Source organism: Chaetura pelagica, unplaced genomic scaffold (genome assembly GCF_000747805.2).
Source record: "Chaetura pelagica isolate M959 unplaced genomic scaffold, ChaPel_1.0 scaffold752, whole genome shotgun sequence".
NCBI classification, from domain to species: domain Eukaryota; kingdom Metazoa; phylum Chordata; class Aves; order Apodiformes; family Apodidae; genus Chaetura; species Chaetura pelagica.
The window spans coordinates 126,694-146,511 of NW_009952270.1; the positions used below are offsets into that span (position 1 = coordinate 126,694).

Consider the following 19,818-nt stretch of genomic DNA (forward strand, 5'->3'; position numbering starts at 1 on the left):
CTTGCGACTACATGTGTGTTTGCATGGGCAGGGGGAAGGGAGCCACTTGCATCTGAGCTGCGGGAGGCTTTGGGCTACTGGTACCCACCAACATGTTGAGCAGCAGGGAAGGATGCTCTGCAAAGTGGGCTGAGTCAATCAAGGAGGAAGCTGAAGTAGCTTGGAGGATGGCAGGTTATCGGATGTGCAGGGGCTGAAATGCCTTGGTTGCCTGAGGACACCCTTTTCCTACTTCCCATTACCCCAGGGCATGACTGCTCCTTGTCTTCTGTCCCTCTGCTTTAAAGGTCCCAAGGTCCTGCTGGCTCTTTACCTCAAGAGCCAGGTCTCACTTTTTTACTTGCTTCTGGCATGGAGGCTTTGGAGAAGCGCAAGACATGTCCCAGCAGCTATTACATCTTTCAGAAACTATCTTCCTGCTGGGGGACTCTGAGAGTTGCCTCTCCTCCACAGTCAGGTAACCATGTGTCAGGTAGCCAGGTGCTGCTCTGGCCATAGCAGCACATTTCAAAAGATGCTCCTTACAATGCTTGTAGCCCTCTGGCAATTGGTAGTCACAGATAATTTAATTGAGAGCACAAGTCTCTTTGCATCTCAACCAGCCATTTGCAGCTTCCTACAAAATCCCTGGGTATAGTTCACTGTCTTCAGCTGACTTTCTGCTCAAATGTCACTTTTGCCCATCTCCTCTGGTAGAGGACCCCCTTCTATCCCTTCAGGTTAAACAATGTCAAATACTGGGGAATCTCCTTAGCCTTCTGTGCAAGAAAAAAGAGACTATCTGCTTGCTTATGTAGCTTTTCTGCACTGCCCTCATCCCCACTTGCTGGTATCCCAGTCAACTAAATTATTTCCCCAGAGCTTTTCTGTTTTTGATAACTGAAAATGCCATTTGTTTTCAGGTTTTTGTTTTGTTTATCTTGGCTACCTGCGGTCCTAGTTTCATGACAGCCATCCTTATGTAAATTTGCTCCCTACTGTTAGTAATTTATATTCCTTTATATCGGCTCCACCAGGGTTAGCTTTTCATCTTCTGAAGGATTATTGAGACAGTAGAGAGATTTGGGTAGGGACTGAGGTTTTGTAGTGTGTGTGTGTGTTTGGTGTCTCTGATCCATGGCAGAGGCCCTTGCAAGCTGTCACACCTACAGCTAATAACTGCTGTGTGACCTGTGTTGTCCCCCAAGCTGGTCCTCTTAGCCAGGCAACATCTCTGCTCCATCATTTGTGGGAGATCTGTGCACTCTGTCTTTAAGATTTCCTAAATAACCTCTCATGACTTAATTTCTTTTCCCTTTTGACTCTCAGGACTATTTTCTTTATTTTGTGTGTTGGAAATCCCCCATTATGAAACTTGGTGTTGTGCATTTTTTCTGACCCTCACCCCGTGCTTGGAAGGCATGGTAACTAGTACTGCTTAGTGGCCCTCCACGTCTCCTGAAGCTGGTCCTTCTGAAGAGCCAAGGGAGGTTCTCAGCCCTGTGTCTCTGTGCTCTGGCTCTCGTTGGTTAAGCACGTGGGACTCTTCTCTAAAATCCTAGTTCTGATCATGATACCTAACCAGATTTAGCTGCAGACACTTCTCATTTCTTAGAGTTAGCTGCTTCTTTGAATTCCTTTCCTGCTAAATGCAATGGTTTTGATAAGAGGCTATGGCCAGTGCAAGGACTGCTGATGGCCTTCACTTCTCAGGATCTACTCATTTCCTCAAACAGGGTGCTGAAACAAATGAAAAAAGTTAATTTATCTGAGGGAGGCTGGGATGGAGAAAATGTACCTGTGCTGCTGGCCTGGGAATGAGGGGAGCTGGAGAAGCTAAGGAGCTGTGACCAGTGGATGCAGAGCTCTGCCCCAGTGAAGGGTGAGGATGCAGCCCTGAGCATCGCTGCCCTCTTCCCACTGATCCCCCTCTCATCAGAGAGATGGGACAGAGTGTTTCCAGTACGGGGCCATGAGGCACTCGTGTTGTCTTGGCCCCTTTCTTCCTCTTCATCATGCCCTTTCCCCATCTCCTCATTTCTACACCCAAACTGGGGAGAGCCCCAGCCACCTTCCTGAAGGACTGCTCCCCCAGCCAATGGATGGTGGGGAGGGAAGGAAGGCAAGGTAAGGCAGCCGAGTGGAAGATGTGTTCCCTGGGTGAGGCTTTGCATGGCTCTGCTGCACTGTCATTCACAGGGGTGGCTGCTCGTGGTGACACTGTGAGGGTCAGGAGCAGTGCAACTGGGCTTCACTTCCGTACCAAAAATGCTGTTGTGTTGGTCAGAGGAAAGCAACAATTCTCTTTCTTTAAGCTGTGGCAGGATAGCCTCAGCTGCAGCTTTGAAACTTAGCAGTAACCCCTGCTGATTTCCTTTTTCTAACTTTTTTATTTATTTTATTTTATTTGGTTTTCCCCAACTACAGGGAGGGGGGAAATAATTCAATCTCCAACAGAAGCTGTCTTTGCCAGAAGTCAGCTGGTAGTTTTGATAGTTTTACTTGCTGCGGAACAAGCTGGAGTTGCTTCTGGCTACTGCACAGCAGCCTTCGAGTTCAGGGAAGAAATGTGACTTCTCTGTTCTTCTGAAATGGCAGGATTACAGTTTCACACTGGCCTATTTCTACGAGAATGGGCTGTTTCATTTGGAAATAGTAGTTCTAATGTGCATAGTATTTCCAGGGTGTGAGGGGACCTTGAAAACAGGGTCTTTCAGCTCTTTTGGTTAGTCCAGCAAGAGTAATTGGCTTTCCCTGTAAACTGCCACCTTCCTTTTCTTTTTTTAGCGTGTTATGCAGAAAGCAAACATGCTTGCAGACTTTCCTGCCTTGAGGAATATTTGGCACACATTACACTATCTTTTGGCTTTTCTTCAGGTAAAAAACTTGTAGCCTGTATCAGCGAAGTGTCCCATTAAAGCAGAAGGCACATGCCATAGAAAAACATTATAAGAAGCACAAAACTGAAATATCAGATCCATGGGAAGTTATTTGTGGGTTTTGAAGTATGTTCTTCAACCCTAGAATGTTAGGAAGGGTTTGATAAGACCAGTCCTCTCACAAGGTCTCCAGCAGCTGGTTTCCAGAGCCCACATGCAGGATCCTCTTGCTCAGCCACTCTACTGCAAGGGGGCAGGAACTGTTACAGAGTGCATGCTGCCTCGGCTTTTTAAATATTTATATATTTCATATTTATTGGTTTTATATTGCATCCTTGTTGCACACTGGTCTTAGAGGGAAACAAGGTTTTGGTTTGGGGTGTGTACATGTGGTGTGGGGTTTCTTTTTTTTCTTTTTTCCATGTATTTCTTCACATGTCAGACATGATGGCAGCCTCACATCAAGCCCTATTTATAGCCGTGGCATAAAAGATAGAGGGAACTGCAACGTCTCCTAGGCCTGCTTTGTACTGGAGAAATTGGCTGTGATTAACTGTGGTCCTCTTAGCTGAGCTGTGCCACATTCCTCGCCCGACCACAGCTCCCTCTGTGCTCTTTGGCGCGCGTCTGTCTGTACATCTCCTGCCCTTCCCTTCCCCCTCTGTGAGCCCTTTCTGGATCAGCCCTGGTCACCTTGGCCATGGTGGGGTGTTTGTGACAAGGGGCACTGGTGTGGCTGTGCAGCCAGGCACCATGGCAGTGATGGTGTGGTTTGTTACTGGTGCCAGCATGTGGCAGCCGTGGGAACCAGGCTGGCCCACCATTTAAATTCAGTGCTGCGTGCTTGGCTCTTACCAGGGAGGTTTCTCTTCCAGATGTTGGCTCGAGCTTTCCTCTCTAGCCACAAATCAGTAGGCAGTGCATTTCTGTGGGATGCAGACGTGCAAGCAAGAGATGCCTGCTAAGGCTCTGCTGCCTGGAGCGGCTGCTCTGCTGCAAGGGCTTGCAGGATACCTCAGGGACAGCTTTTCCAAATTATCCCAGTCTCTCATCTAACAGATCTAGGAACTGCGTGATTGATAACTGGGAGGTGCCAAAGCCAAATGGAGTGGGTGGCATAGTAATGGGATAGACCTGCTGCGAGTCAGTGTGGCTTGTGGGATGTGTGCCCAGTCTGGGCTTGGCTGGGGGCGTTGCAGAGAAGTGATGTTAAGTAGTGGAGCCTAGGTGTAAGTGAAGCCTCACAAGGAGTGCCTTTGAAAGGTGTGCAGAAGGCTGGGTTCATTTTTTCAGCTTGCTGATGGATCAATCCACTGACAGATAACATGATTGTACAAGTGGTAGTCTGCTGCTCCACGGGGTCTGCAGGTTTAGTTTTCCATCCACAAGGTGAGAAAGAAAAGTCTCAAGAGCCAGGGAAGCAGAGCAGAAGAGTGTGGGCCACAACAGACTGGGTTGTTGGATAAATTAGCAGTGCATGGCTACCTGCGTGGCTTGAGATAAGATACTCTAAATGATGTGTGTAATTGAGCATAAGTTTGGGTTTGCTATTCCAAATCTTAAACATTATTCCTGTTGCCATAATTTTTTAACATTTGGGTTTTATGGTTTCCACTTTCAGAGACGATGGCAACTTTATGGTCTTTGCATTGGTCCGTAGGCCACCTGCGAGCTGTCTGGAGCTAATCAGCTCATGGCTTTGTAAGTAGCAGTAATAACAACAATAATCTGTTGTCTCTGTTGCTATCTGTAATATAAATGCTTCTACAATGATACAGGTCAAAGAGGTTGGAACAGACAAGTTATCCCCAGTTTTGTTGTATTTTAGATCACATTGTCGTGAACTAATTGGCTTAGTCACCTGCTTGATCGATGTCTCTTTCTTTTCAAAGGATGAATCTGCTCTTAAGTAAAGCTTTGCAAAAACTGGGAAGTGCTGCATCGGAGCTCTTGAATTTGGACCACGTCCAGGCCTGACTTCCAGAAACTCATCCCTATGGGTGGTAAATCTAAAGAGGTAAGTAAGCTCTTTTAAGTGTCCTGGAGGAAGAGTGCAAGAACACATCATAGCTGAGTACTTGAGGCTGCTGTTGAACACACCAGATTTGTCAAGCCCCAGGGCTGGCTTGGCTGCTGCCAGAGGCTGCGCACAGTCCCCTGGTTTACTAGAATTGTCTCCTTATATGAAATAAGCTTCTTTGCCTGGGAAGTGAGTGAGGAGGAAAGCAGAATGCCCTGTGTCAAGAGCACTTGTTTTGAAAAGCTCTTGAACTTGCAGTGAATCAGGGGAAACTTACCTAGTCTTTTAATTAGCAGGATGATGGCTTTTTTAGGGTATATTGCTTTGGCTGCAAGCACTGTTCAGACTGCCTTTCAGTGGGGAGATAGTAACATGTTTGGGCGTTGGGGTTTTTTGGGCTATTTTGGAGTGGAGCTGATGGAAGGCAAATTGTGGTGTGGCAAATCAGAAGCAGAACTAATTATGCATGTGTCTTTCATTACACCTCGTAGCTGGCTTGTTCCTAATCCTGAGAGTCTGTTTATCCTCCTTGATGTGGGAGGCCATGTACACGTAGGACCTGTTCACCCATTAACACTGAGCCTTAAAGATAGTATCAGGAAGCACTTCTAGAGCTGATACTAATATAACTAATACTGCACTTCAAGCCAGTCATCTATTGGAAATGGGTCACTGAAGCTAAACAGATGTATGCCATCTGAGGCTATGACCCATATGTACATTTCAAACCAAATGAACAAATTGTGAGGGTGCTATTTTTGCATTTACTTTGAATTTGAAACGATGACACAGTCTCAGTTCTTAGTCAGTTCAACTTCTAGTAGCACTGGATTTTTCTTAAAGGACTTGGGAGAATGACTCAAGATTGGAAAATGGGACGAACTAGTTTATTTTTTTTCCTGTCAAATAGCATCTGCAGTCTTAAACAAACTATCTATTTGTTTGTTATTTTTTAAAACTAGTCTGGAAATAAGAGACAGCTGCCTGCTTCTGTTTTCCTTCTTCAATTAATTTTCTAACCTAGACTCACAAGACTGGCAAAGTTTCCCTTTGGACCCAAGAGAAGTTGCTGTTTTGGAAAGAATGGCTGCTAGTGGCAGCAAGGCCTCTTCTTGCTCCCATCAAGGCTATTATCTGCCACAACTGCAGGCAGCTGGCAGAAGTATGACCTTCTTTATCTACAATAGCTAATGTCAGAGGGCTCTACAGCTTCCTTGCCCAGCAGAGAGGAGAATGAAAGGGATGAAGATGCTGTATCTCCTTGTGGCGCCTACAGCGCTGAGTGTTCAGTGGTGATAGATGGCCCCAGCCACTGCACGTGGTGACTGTGTTTACTTGTGTTCTGCTCACTAAATCAGCTTCCCCTAAGATTTATTTTGACTTGCTGAACCATCCAAGCAGATTTCAACTGTCTTTTTTTTAAAATGGAAAAGAAAAAAACCTACTTGATTAACTCCTTCCTACCCTTCTCTAAGCATGGAATTTCCCTCCCACAGTAGCTAAAGGACAGGACTGGCAGCATTCGGAGTGGTACCATATTGGCTTATGAACTGCAAACTGCAGGGCTAGAAACCGGAGAAGCTTCCTGGGCTGCTCTTGGAAAGGGTGTTTATGGCTCCATGTACAGAGACCTGCCTGACAACTACATTACTGTTATTACTGTTAGGTATCGAGAGAGATGTTAGGGGATAAAAGATAACTGTAGGCAAGGAATTGCCAGGCAGATGCCTTCTTTCCAAAACTACCGTGCCATTGCAAGGGAAAGACGACTGACCCTGTTGCTCCACGTCCTCTCCTGGGGTGCAGCGTGGGGCTACACAGCCGTTCAGCTGGCATGAGCACCGAAAGGAGCATGGAAGCTTTTAAATATCTGGCAAAGGGTGCTAGATGAGGGGAACCTTGCAAGGAGCTAAGCCTAATGTGAAACTCTTCCTCCAGATCAAGCCCTCCGCAGGTCCCTGCTCATTCCCTGGTGGGCTGCCCTGCCTGCTGTGAGCCCCCGATGCTCCCACCAGTCTGCAGCGGGGGCAGCGCGTCTCTTCCTGCGCCGCGTGTCAGAGTCTGCCCTGCTGCGAGCAGCGCCGCGCTGTCAGCCGGTGCGACTGGGTTAATGGAGTATGTCAGGGGACTGAGGGCAGGGTTTGGCGGTGAGCTACTGACTTGTCAGGCCTGGGGAAGTGGTATGTAACAGCTCAGCTTCTCACACAGAATGAGCCTCTGGCTTGGGGCTGTGGTTTTTATGTTTATGCATATATATATACACACACACAGGCGCGTGCGCGCAGAGTGTGTCTTCTCTTTTTTAATGTAATTGAAGTTACTTGGATGGCCTATGGCAAGATTGGGTGCAGGAATCTGCATTTCTGAAAACAGACAGCCTGGTTGTAATTCAAAGTGCAGGAGATGAGCAGAGCTGTGACAGCAAGGGAGGACACTTTTAACACATGAGCAGAGGATGGTGAGTGGGAGAGGGCAGCATCGTCTGCTGGAAGGGGAAATGTCCCTCTAGCAGAAGTTAACGGTCTGGAGGGGTCTGAGCAGAACCATTCCTCAGACATCAGCAGCATCTGGTACCAGTGTGAAGTGGTCTCATTTGTGACAGTCCCAGCCCTGAAGTTGGTGGTAAAACATTTCTTGAAGGTGTCTTGATCCTTAGACCTTTGCTTTCTCCTGGCATACTGAACAGGCATGTCCTGGACTGAGGGAGTGGTTCCTGGGGTTTGGTGGGAATGGCTCATTCCAGTCTTCTGCTTCTTCTAAGTCTTTGTTTGGCCTTTTGACAGAGAAGGGGTTGGGGAGATAGGAGGAAAACTTTCCACCTTTCACTGAATGATGAAGTAAATTATATTTTCCTGCCTTGGGAAATTTTTCTCTCCTGGTATGGGCTGTCGTTTCCACTTGCCAGTCTCAAGGCCACTCTGAAAAGCCCCTGAACATCCAACAAAGAGAAGTATCAAAATACTGAGATCTGCTACGTTCAAACCAGCCTGCTGAGGGGTGTGCTGGGGAACCCCTAGTTAGAAGAAGGTTTTGCGGTTGGCTCACTCTCCTTCTGTCCCACAGGCTGGATACAAAGGAGGAAGCATGGTAAAGGCAGCATCTTCCCAGGATCCATGGGCTCTTTGAGAGATGATCAGAGGGAGGCCAGATGATCTACACAACACACATGCCACTGTTTCTCGTCCGCAAAGGCAGCATCGGAGCGTTCTCCCCAGCCCTGCGCCCCCCGGCTTGCCTGATCGTTTCCGGATGTTTCGCAGCTGCGAGTGGGAGGTCCTGGAGCGATCCCTCAATATCCTCCAGGCCAGCGACTTCTACTGGGGCCCCTTGTCTGTGGGGGAGGCTCATGCCAAGCTCCAGCGGGAGCCCGTGGGCACCTACTTGGTGCGGGACAGCTCGCAAGGGAACTGCTTGTTCAGCCTGAGTGTGCGGATGCCGACGGGGCCTGTCAGCCTCCGAATCTCTTTCCAGGAGGGCTATTTCCGTCTGAAGAACTGGTTTTCGGACTGTGTGGTCCAGCTGCTGGAGCTGGTGGTGGCGGGGACCCGGAACAACCCCTTGCACTTTGATGAGATGGGGGAAACTCCTCTCGTCTTCTCCGAGCCTCTGTGCCGGAGCCGCCGGGCAGTGCCCACGCTGCGGGAACTGTGCTGCCGGAGCCTGCCCACTGGAGCTGCGATGGGGGGTGGAGCAGGGCTGGGGAGCTCCTCAGGGATGCATCACAGGGAGGAGGTGGTCTCACCCCGGGGTGGACGGGGAGGGTCAGCAGGGGGCATTGTCCCCAGCCGCTCTCCGTCCTGGGGTGGGAGATGATGCCTTGCACATGGGAGACAAAGATACTGTTCGTTAGGTGGCTGTGCTGGTGGGACACATGCCATGCCATGGAGCTGAACTGGCTGCTGAGCGAGGAAGGGAAGTGAAGTGGTACAGGGGCCATGGTGGAGCAAGAACAGACTGTGCTCCTTGCAGCAGGAAGGCCACTTCAGAGGCCGACGTTGCAGCCATGCGTGATACGTGCAGCTTCACTGGCTTTTGCATAGCTTTCTTTCAACGGTTATGTTATGCTAAGGGCATGGTGTTCCTGCGGAGGGAACCCTGGTCTGGAGAGTAGTGTCTGCCCTGGGAGGGTGTGAACAGATGAGATCCAGCTCCCTTTCTTACACTCATCTGATAGTATGCTGCTGCCATCTGCAGAGCATGAAAAAGATGATGTGGTTTTCCCTCAAAAAAGAGAGATTTTTTTTTTTTTAAGAAACCTTTTAATAAACAGGTTTTTGTACTTCTTTTTTAAAGTCAACGAATACATGGCGTTACTTTCATTCCTTTGCAGTGTTGGAAACCCAGTTAGTTTAGTGCCAAGACATGGTAATCAAACTGAAACCAAACAAATGGATTTCTTACAAAGACCAAAAGCAGGACATAAAAGAACGGCCCTAGCTGGGAACAATAAACTTAATTCATCTTACAGTGTAATGAAGTAAAGAATTTTCTACTATAAGTTACTTCCTTAAAATGTAGAGTTTAGATTTTCCAAAGTATTTTTAGTACCTTAAGATTTGTACTGAGTGTTTGCAAGAAACACAATTCAAGGTCCTAGAACAGGGCAAAGCATCAGTGAACTCAAATTAGCGAGGATGAGTACAAATGAGAGGAACAGAGTTGGCTTAAATAAGGTTATGGTTCATTTCAAGGGTGCGTGCAGGTACGATGTCTTCTAAATAAGTGACTGAAAGAAGTTCTGTGAAAGGAGGAATTCAGTACTGTAGCATTTGAGCCAAACCATTATGCAAGCTGCCAAGGATCCACAGCCATCTGGGCAGCCTGCTGAGCTCACGCTGACTTTACTCTTCAGACCTGTACAGGGGAAAAAAGCCAAACGCAGAGAGAGATTACTCTGAATTTGCTCTTTTGGCTTCAGGTATCTTAGCTGAGGAACCAAAGTGTGAGGTCAGCACAGAGAGGGAGATGCACAGGGTGTGATTCATCACAGGAGCCTCACTTAGACACTCTGAATTGTTCTCTGGAGGCCTCTGTCGTTCTGCTGATGGCAGGGTGCCTGGCCTCATATCTCAGGGCACTGTCTTATGAGCCAAGGTAGTTAACTAAGTGCCAGAGGAGTGACCATCTTCTCCCTGCTGCCTGCTCCTCTCCGTCCCAGGGAGGGCAGGGGCAGGTGGGTAGCCCTGCAGCTCTCAGCCCAGTGCAGAAGCACCAGCTGGGATCGTTTGCTATCATGGAGCTCACATGCACTGTGGCGGCTGACACGTGGGTCTGGTGTTGCTTGCCACCAGAGCTGTAATTTCATGCAGGACTAGGGCAAAAAGCTAAGCAGGTAATTGCATCTGTCATCATCGCTGGGTCCATTAGAGGTGGCGAATTGGAGCCCTTGGCTGCCTCGGTCAGGCTGTGATGTCCTGGGTGAAGGCTGGGGTGCCCTGCATTACCCCAGGCACTGTGAGGAAGGGGGCTGGGCTTTGACCCACCCTGCTAGAATAGTCCTGTGATCAGGGGTCATCATCCCCAGCTCAAACACCCACCCTGTTGCTTGGGATTATTGGTAACTCCAGCTCCTGAGCAGCCCTCTCCAAGCACTGTAACCTGTGCAAGGATGGGGGGTCCTGGCAGACAGCAAGGCTGAATCCTTCTGCAGGCAGTCTGGCAGCAAAGGCCAGCAGCGTCTTGGACTGCATTAACAGGAGCACCTCCAGGAGACGAGGGGAATGAGTAACCCCCTGAACTCACCACTCCTTAGACCCCAGTTGGAGTGTTGCATCCAGTTTGGGGCTCCCTAGTGCAAAAAACCACAATAAATTGGAGTGAGATTAGGAGGAGGGGGTGATCTCAAGAAGCTCAAGGGGCTGGAACGCTTGTCCTGTGAGGAGAGGCTGAAGGAGTTGGGCTCATTCAGCCTGAAGAGGAGATGGCTTTGGAGGAACCTAACAGCAGCCTGCCTGTACCTGTGAGGAGGTCAGCAAGGAGCCAGGCTCACCACAGTGGTGCATGGCAAATGTAGGGGAAACAAGTCCAGGCTGGCCATGCCGTGAGGGTAGTCTGGTTGTGGGGCAGGCTGCCCAGAGAAGTACAGTTTCCACACCTGGAAGTTTCAAGACCCAGCTGGATCAAACTTGGAGCAACATGGTGTGAGCCCCAGGTTGGGCTAGAGTCCTCCTGGGGTCTTTTCCCCTGAACAATCACATGGTCCTGCATTTTCACAGGGCAGGGAGGTGGCACTGCCCATAGAGGAGATGGGTGGTCCTGCCACTGCAGGTGCTGTGCCTGCAAAGCCCCCTGCGTAGGGATCAGGGTGGTGACAGTGCCAGCCAAGTGCTGTGGCATGTTGGTGGATGGGAAACCACTTCCCTCTTGCTCTTTCCATGCTACATGGAGCACCCGTGGGCCATGCCCATGCCCTGGCTTCTGCTGGCTGCCGTGGATTTGGCCTGCTCTCAGGCACCATCCTATTGCTCACCGTCAGTGCTCTTTAAGCAGAGCTCCAGCAGGGTCCAAGATTCCAATAGCTCCTATGACCACCCTGCCAGCCCCTGCGGGCATCTCTGGTGGCTCCAGGCACCTGTGTTTTGGGACTATGCCCTGGGCATAGTCCCTGCCTCAGCCAGGTCAGCTGCATGGCTGCCTTCCACCTCTGCCACAGAAGGAGCAGGACCTGCTCTGCTGCCCCAGGCACCTGCACGACCCCTCCAGCCTTTTCTTCCTTAGGGATGTTGCCGAGGTGCCTTGGCTGCCTTCCCGCCTTCCCTTCAGAAACCAGGGAGGGGGAAGGAGCAGGCTAATTTCTTCCTCTTTTATAACCAAGCACAGGAATGCTTCTGTTTTATGGCTGTGGTTATGGCTCGCTGAGGGAAGAGCTTTCTAACTGGATTGCTCTGACCTGGCTGTGAACCGTTCTCATTTGGCCGAAAATGAGCATCTTGGGTAGGATGGCTGGGGGCTGTGGAAGGGCCCTGTTTGTGGCCAGGATTGTGCCTTAGGAAAATCACACCAAGGGAGGAGGAAATAGTTTGGATTTTCATAAAATCTGCTTTATTTTGCCTTTTTTTTTTTTTTCCTTCATTGCACAGCAAGGGCTCATCTCTGACTTACAAGTAAGTCAATCCCATGCAGGGCTGTAGTGAATTGATTTGAGATCTGGGGATGAAAAGCAGTGAAGGGCTGCCAAGCATTGTTATATTATAGAACTTCCAAGCACATTATGGGTGAGTATCCTCATTATTCCCAAGGAGAGGTCACTTTGCAGATCAGGATTGGTGCAAGAAAGGAAATGAATTTGGGAAGAACAGGACTGTAAAACGTGCATTGACTGTGGTAGGCCTTACAGAGACCTCCTTTGTTTTCTGCCTGGACATTGGAAGAGAATCCTTTTTCCATAGGTTCTTCAGAAAACAATGCACAAAGTAAAACCGTATCAGTTTGCTTCTGCAGGGTGACTGCAAACGATGTGCTGCAGCTTTCACTATGGAGTGGGAGACTCTGAACCAGTCCCTCTGCTGTGTAGGAGCAGCTCCTGGTGGCCTGTATCCAAATGTTTCTTTTGGTGGCTCCTAAAGGGACTTATAAAGAAATTACAAACTTCCTCACAACCTCTTGAGCGCCATTCAGGGAATAGAAGAAAATTGTTTGCATTTTTATATGTTATGTTACACATTTCTCCAGCTGACTCATTTCAGTTTGTCGAGGAAACTTATACAGCCTTGCAGATGTTTTTCTTCAACCATTCTGCCTAACAGGAGAGGTTGAAAAGTTTCGTCCTTGTGAGAGAGGGGCTTCCTCTAATGGGCTGCGAAGGGCTTGGATTTCGGTCCCAACGCTCTGCAGGCATCCAGCAGGAAACTGCTCTTCATCTGCTCCTGGCTAGTGGTCTGTTAGCAGTGCTCTGGGGTGCCAGGGGTTAATTTCCCAAAATCCTTCGCTGAAGCTTGTTAATAACTTCCATATGTACCCATGTGTGTGCACAGGAGGGGCCCCACAGCCAGCAGCTCTTGTAATAATACTTGATTACCTCTGACATAAGGGCCTGTGTGCCATTAGGGATCTGCCTTGATGGGTCAGGATTCATCAAAAACCACAAGTTTGTGCAAACACGTTTTAAAAAAACAAAACTAACATTTGGGAATCTTCAGTGTTTGGAAATGAGCTCCTCCTAGGTAGACAAGCTTCAAACTAAAACCCTCTGTGTACACACAGCTGGGTCTCAGTGTTGGACCCTTACCCTGATGTCCCTCCCAAAATGTGTATTTGCATCATTAGCCTCCTTAGCGTGCTAGAATTAGCTCAATCGACAAGAATACCTTGGTGAGGGGAATGTGATGGCTGTGTCCGTTTGAGTTGGTGTCGCACAGGTTCCTGGGGTGTTTGGCAGGGTGAGGTTGCAGGAGCTGCTGCCTTCACGGGAGGGTCCGTCCTGCCTGTCCTGCCCGGAGCGGGGCCGCAGCGGGGGCTGGCGGAGCTGGGCTTCGGATTCAGGCAAGGCAGAGCACTTCCCAAGGCTTCGCGTGTAAGGGACTGGCTGGAGAGACTCGGTCCTTTTCAGCCGGGACACCAGGCGGCTGAGGCCCGCGGTGGAGGTTTGTGGAGCCTAAATGCCACGGAGCAGATGACTATGTGTGTTTTCTTAAAAAACAAGGAGGCATCTGATGAACTAATCAAGTGCGAGACTCAAAAGAAACACAAGGAGACAATTCTGCACACAATGTATAGCTTAAGCTGTGGGAGTTCCTGCCACAGGCCACCAGAGATACTCACCTCTTTGCGAGTACAAAAAGGGATTAGTGGTGATTAATGGAGCACCTCTGGAGCAGGAAATGCTGAGCTGGGAAACGGGAGAGGTGGGATCCAGGTGCAGCTTTGAGCTCTGTGCCTCGTTGGGCACAGCTCTGCTATGGCAGGAGTCAGGCAACAAGCCAGTCTAAGCTCAGTTTTGTGCTCAACAGGACAGGGTGCAGCCCAGGCCAGCTGAGCCAGCTGCTCAGCAGAGGATCCAGGTGCACACGGAGCTCCTGTGCTGAGATCCAGGTGTACACGGAGCTCCTGTGCTGAGATCCAGGTGCATGCGGGGCTCCTTGCTCAGCTCTGGGTGTGCATCGAGCCCTGTGTCCCAGCGCTGGAGCCCCTGGATGCAGAGGGGGTGTCTGCACATGGCACCGCTGCCCCCACCTGCTCGGTGTGCTGTTGTGTGCCCCTGCAGCGCTTTGGTGGCAGCCCCAGCAGCCCTCGGGCACTTCCTCCCAGCCCTGAGCAGAAAAATGGGGACAGCCGTCTGATGTGGGGAGAAATGCATCGCCATGGTCCAGAATGAGTGAAAGTCTGACTTCTCAGCTGAGGGCATTCAGGGGAGGCCAGCATCAACCCGAGATGACGGCTGGTTCAGTTCTGCTCAGCTGTCCTGGTCGGGGCAGGGCTGAAGGGTCCCAGCCTGACTAACCTTATGCCAGAAAGGAGCTGCAGAGCTTTGAAAAAGCCGTGCACTGGCAGCCTTCTACATCTGTGTTTGATTCATCCACCCCACAGCAAGTGAGATGTGTACACTTTTAAAGGAAGATTTTTTTGGCTCCTGGGCTACCTGCTTTCCCAAGACACCACCCTTGCCATCAGAGGTCTCAACCTTCAAGCTAGTCCCAGATACCTTTGAAATCAATGTCCAGATTGTTGCTCTCCTTAGAAGGTTTTGGATTAGCCCCCCCCTTGTTTTGTCAGGCTGATGTGAGTAAACGTGGGTTTTCCACACTAAACATAATCAAAACAAACCCTGCTCCCACTGGCTTGTGCAACAAATCATGCTGGGGGAATTGCTGGCATTCAGCATGATTAGGCCAAGTGCAGATGCCTTCCAGCTCGTAAACAATAGCCTAAAGGATTGGAGAGGATCACAAACAAAGCACTTAAAGACAAGACAGCATTTTCAAAAGGGACTTGAGAGCTTATGTCCATTGGGGGTTTGTCTTTTAAAAATAAACCAGAAGTAAATAAATTGACAAAGGCAGCTCCAAAGAATCTTAAGAGAATGAAAGCAAGGAGACTGGATATAATATTCCAAAAATGAAGTTGGAGAAAACTTAAGGTTCTTTTAAAGTCCTCAGCAAAACGAGAGTTGGGGATGGGCAGCCGCTGGAAGCTCCACCTGTGCTGATAAAGCCAGGTGGGAGGTATAAGGGATGCAGAAGAAGATCCTGCTCCAATTCACAGGAGAAAAAAAAATTCCGTAAAAAGCAGTGAGAGCAACAAAATAATGAGTCAATTTGTGTTTGTGAAGGTTTATGGGGATTCAGTGTGAAAGGGACATTCCCTGCACCACAAGGTAGTGATAAATGGCTGTGATTTTCAGACTGAAAACAGTTCAGTTAATGTAAACTGTAGTTCTTGTATCATGCTTTTATTATTATTTTTTAAATATCTTTTTTTTCATATTTTTTTTTTTTAAGGCAGGCTGAATTATTTCAAATTGTGTCTGTTTTCTCCTGGCCCTGGCAGAGTGAAGTAGCGAGGCCCCAGCTTCACACCCAAGAGCTTCCTGCAAGGGGCCAGCAAAGTTCTTGCCACTGATGGAGCTGCTTGCTCATTTAGATGCCATAGGGAACAGGAGCTGCCTCAGGGGCTTGAGATGAGAGAGATGGCCTTGCCAGGAATGCTGGGTCCAGAAAGACACCAGCATCCATCACACCTTCCCTGACTCTGTGCACACCAGGAACACGAGCACACAGCAAACCCCTTTGTTTGAAAGCTTCAGGGGTAGCAGGTATTCTGACTGCACAGTGTGTACATTAGCACAAGGTGTGTGCCAGGTTCTTGTCTTTAGACTTTTAGGTGCATCTAGGGTTGTTTTGGAATTCATTGGATCTCAAGCCTAAATTAATACAGGTGCAAATCCAGATGGTCTAAGTCTTATCAATTCTCTAGGCTGTAACTCTTGTTCTGTGGTACTGGGTTAGGTGGAGAAGGACTGATTGCTCCTTTTATCCTTGGACTTCAGTGAAGAACTCTCCATGGAAGTGGGATGAGAGAACAGAGTGGTAGAGCATAGGAGCTGAAGGTCTTTTCCTGCTCTTACAGACTGTGCAGGGAATCAGCCAGATATGAAGGCAGCTCTAATGTACGTTCTGAAATACCTAAAATAAGCCATGCAAACAAATCAGTCGTATGTTATCCAGATGGGACTGTTCAAATCCAATAATAGCAATAAAGTGCTCCCGAACTCTGCAGAGAGAGAGATTACAGAAGGATCAGGTATAATTATAGTGCCTTATTATTACCATTCTCATCATTCTTTCTAAGAAAGCTTTTCAATAGGATGAAAAAACTTCTTGCAGGAGAACATAATGTGTTTGCTGGCATTTTTTCATTCTTGCTTCCAAGGCTGTTCAAGTCAGCCCCTGTAAATGGTGCTAATAAATACCATAATAATCATGGACTATATTATCTTTCAAACAATACCTTCTTTAGTGTCTCTCTGTGGTCTTGACTCCAGCAAACCCTTCTCCTGAAGTGCCTCACTGCTGCTACCACTAGTGAGAGCACGAGCAAAAATACCCCGCTGCTGCTCTGATCCTTACTTTGATACATGCATTTCCAAGCAGAATTCATCAATACCCTTAAAGTATTAATGGCTGTGAGTGGCTTTACTGCTCCAAAGCTGCAGGAATACAGGTGGAATTATTCAGTGAATATTATCTACTTTGGACAAAGTCACAGAGCCAGTGGCACGTATCTGCAAACATGAGTGGATGTTCTCCCCTACTTGAGTCCCTTCTCTTTTGAACACCATCAGTGCTCATGAGAAAAGCCCAGGGTTATCACAGTCAGACCCTGGGCAAAATGGGTGTGGGAATCACACATCCTTGCCTGTGGGTTGGTCGTGTGGGCAGGCACCACTGAGAGAAGGAAGAAGGCCTCCCAGCATTTTTTGAGCAGTATCCCTTTCTGGGTCATTGCAGATTCCTGGAAGTATTGCTGTAGAGGAGCCTGACAATCCAAGGGAGCTGTGCTTGCTGTCAAGGCACAGCCCCACAGCAGTTCTGCAAGCCTGCGTGGACTTCCCAGGGAGGGGATTTCTCACAGGAGGGAAGTCCCATGTGGCTCTTCCCCTTCTGTGGCTCCCCCTGCCTTGGAGCAACTTAGTATGGGGAAAAGCTGTTGGTGAGTGTGTGGATAGTAAAAACTCCACCGACGCATCTCATTCTTAATCTGCAGCACTCCGTGCGTTGCCATCCTCGTGGCCCTGATTCAGCGAAACCCTTACACCTCTCTCAGCTTGGGAAGATGCTCACGCGGGTGTCAGGTGTTGTGGTGCAGGAGAGCATCCCTCCCTGGCTCCATGTCTCCCTGCCCTGCCCACCTGCAGGTCCTGGGGAAACCAGGAGGAGAGGCCGTGCAGTTCAAAGTGACGCAGCAGGCTTGGGAGGGGCAGGTTAGGTTTGTTGGGGCAGGAGGAAGGGGCTGTTTGCTGAGATGGATCTTTCTCTTTTGTCTTTCTCTCCTCTTCTACTCTCCCCTGAGCACCTTGGCAGAGCGTTGCTCTCAGCTCAATGAAAGTAGGACAGAGTCTAACCACATTTCAAGCTGTCTGCGTTTTTGGATTCTGGGTAACTGAGATCTCTATCTGTTCCTAGAAAAGATTTAAACAACTTATAAACCGCAGCTGGGCAGAGATAATAAAGGAAGCAGTAGTGGGGTGGGGAAGGATCTCCCCAGCACGTGCAGAGAGGGGAGAGGGGATTCTGCAAGAGAGGCCATGGGCCCAGCTGTTGTAGAGGGTCTCTGCATGTTCACCTGGGATATGGGGTCACAGAGGGGCTGCCTTAGGGAAACCTCAGCAGGTATTCATAGGAAGGTATAAAATATGTGTGTGTGTGTGTACATGTATATACATGCATAGATACACATCTATCTATATATAAAGAGCAAAGGGAGATACATTTAACCTTGGGAGAAGTGGTCTGAACCCTGCTATGGTATCCACATAGTCCCACCTGTGTGTAATTGTTCTCACTGAGGTTATGTTTCTGGGAAGACAGGACACACCTCCACTCCCATTTCCCATCTCTGTGGACCCACATCTGCCATTGCGCAGTTTTCCAGGTAGGAGAGGCTTTGAAGCCCTCCTTTGGAAGGGTTTGAAAAGCAAAATCTGATTATGATCCTCTTGCATGAGGCCAAAACTACAGATCCTTGCGCTGTAGTCCTGTCAGCCAGAGATGTAGATGGCAGGTGGGAAATTGGGGGTGGGGAGGGAAGACAGAATGAAACAGTTCTATATTGGCAAAAATCCTAGGGGAGAGGCGGTTCTTCCAGCAGATGCTTTTACCAGGATGCTTTATTTAGTTTGGATAGCCAGAATAGGGTCTGGTGGTGAAAAGATGTTTTTCTACCCTAGGAGGGTGTGCTATAACAGCTGTATCAGCCTGTGTATTTGCTACAGTTGATGATAAAAGCAAAGTCGAAGAATTAATAGGGAAAAAAAAAAAAAAGCAGCTGTATCCGTTTGCCAGCAAAATACTTAGCTACTTAATCCCTTCTCAGCCTTCCTCCAAGGAGCTGGCAGAGGTCTGGTGTGCATGAGAAGACCTCTGTCCATCTAAAGTGGGGTGCGACTGCACACGTGTTTACTTCAGGGGGGCTGGCTGGTTTCCAGTGAGGGTCGTGCACCCCAATGCCCTGAGCTGGAAAGCTGCTGCAGGCCAAAGAAGGGATCCCAGCTCAAAAAAAAAAGAAAAAAAGAAAAAGTAGGGAGGGCATTGACAGGAAAGGAAAGAAAAAGCCACAGGAAAGGAAAGAAAAAGCCACAGGAAAAAGCATGGAGAGGTTCCGAGGGGTGAATGAGGTGGTCTGGGTGCAAGGGAGAGCAGGGTTTCCTTGAAAGAGCTTGGGGGAAGGAGCTTGGGTTTCGTGGCAGCCATGGGGCAGGCCTGGGTACTGGCTGGAGGCAGTTAAAAGCTGCTCCCTGCCAGCGTGTGGGGAGCTGGGGCTGGCACAGCCACCTGGCTGAAAGCAGGACTTGCTGGGGCTGGAGCAGCTTTCCTGTGTGGGCGAGGCCAGAAAGACCATCTGGCGAGGCTGTCGCTGGCAGAGACCGGTCCTAGGGCTCCCTCACAACCACTGCCACCTTGTCTGACACGATCTTCCCTGTGTCTGCCCCACGCAGGACCCAGGCCCTGCCAAACCTGCCTGCCTCCCACCCTTTGCCCCTTACAGAGCAGCCCTTCACTCAGGAGCCTTTCCGGGCAGGGTGCGCACACCTCAGGGCACGCAGCTGGCAAGAAGAGGGGCTGGGGACTGCTGCTTTACGAGAGCACGGCTGGGAGCTGCTGGCGTGCTCCTGGGCAGCAGCCCACCCCCGGCCTTTTTCCTCACGGCTGGGAGCTGCTGGCGTGCTCCTGGCCAGCAGCCCACCCCCGGCATTTTCGCTGCTGGTGTGAGAAAGTTTGGGCTGGCAGAGCCGTGGTGCCTCTGGGCTGGTGACACGTCCCACGGCCGTGGGAGGGCTGTGTGCCTGTGACTCCTGCTCTCGTACTCCGTGGGGGCTGGTGAGCCGTGCTGCCCTCGGGCTGCCGCAAACAGCTCTTTGTGCAGACACCGATTTGCACCTGCCCCTGTTGAGGCAACCACGCTGAGCCAAACACCATCGCTGCAGCCTTCACTAGTGCAGCATCACCAGTTAGCAGCATGAAATAGGTGCCTGGGCTTTGTTGATCATGTGAAAAGCTTTCCCAGGAAACAAAAAAAAAAATAACGTCGTACAGATGATCTCTTGTTTTCTCACCCGCTGCAGCGGGAGCCCAGCCGGGAACCGGCACGTGGTGCCAGGAGGCCTCTGCAAGTTGAGAAGTACCATTCATAATAGAACTGCGCTCTTCACCGGCACCGGCAGGAGTTTCCAGAGCACCCACCCTCGGCGTGGGAGGGGCGGCTGCTGCCCGCGCTGCGGGTCCC

The 19,818-nt window shown here is 49.5% G+C and overlaps 1 protein-coding gene across 1 annotated transcript; it reads left to right on the forward strand.

The window, feature by feature from the left end:
- The first annotated feature begins 7,945 nt into the window (after positions 1 to 7,945).
- LOC104397748 (suppressor of cytokine signaling 1-like) lies at positions 7,946 to 8,691 on the forward strand. Its single transcript, XM_010007758.1, has one exon. It carries the CDS (start codon positions 8,008 to 8,010, stop codon positions 8,689 to 8,691), a length of 684 nt encoding a protein of 227 aa, XP_010006060.1. The 5' UTR covers positions 7,946 to 8,007.
- Positions 8,692 to 19,818: the final 11,127 nt, after the last annotated feature.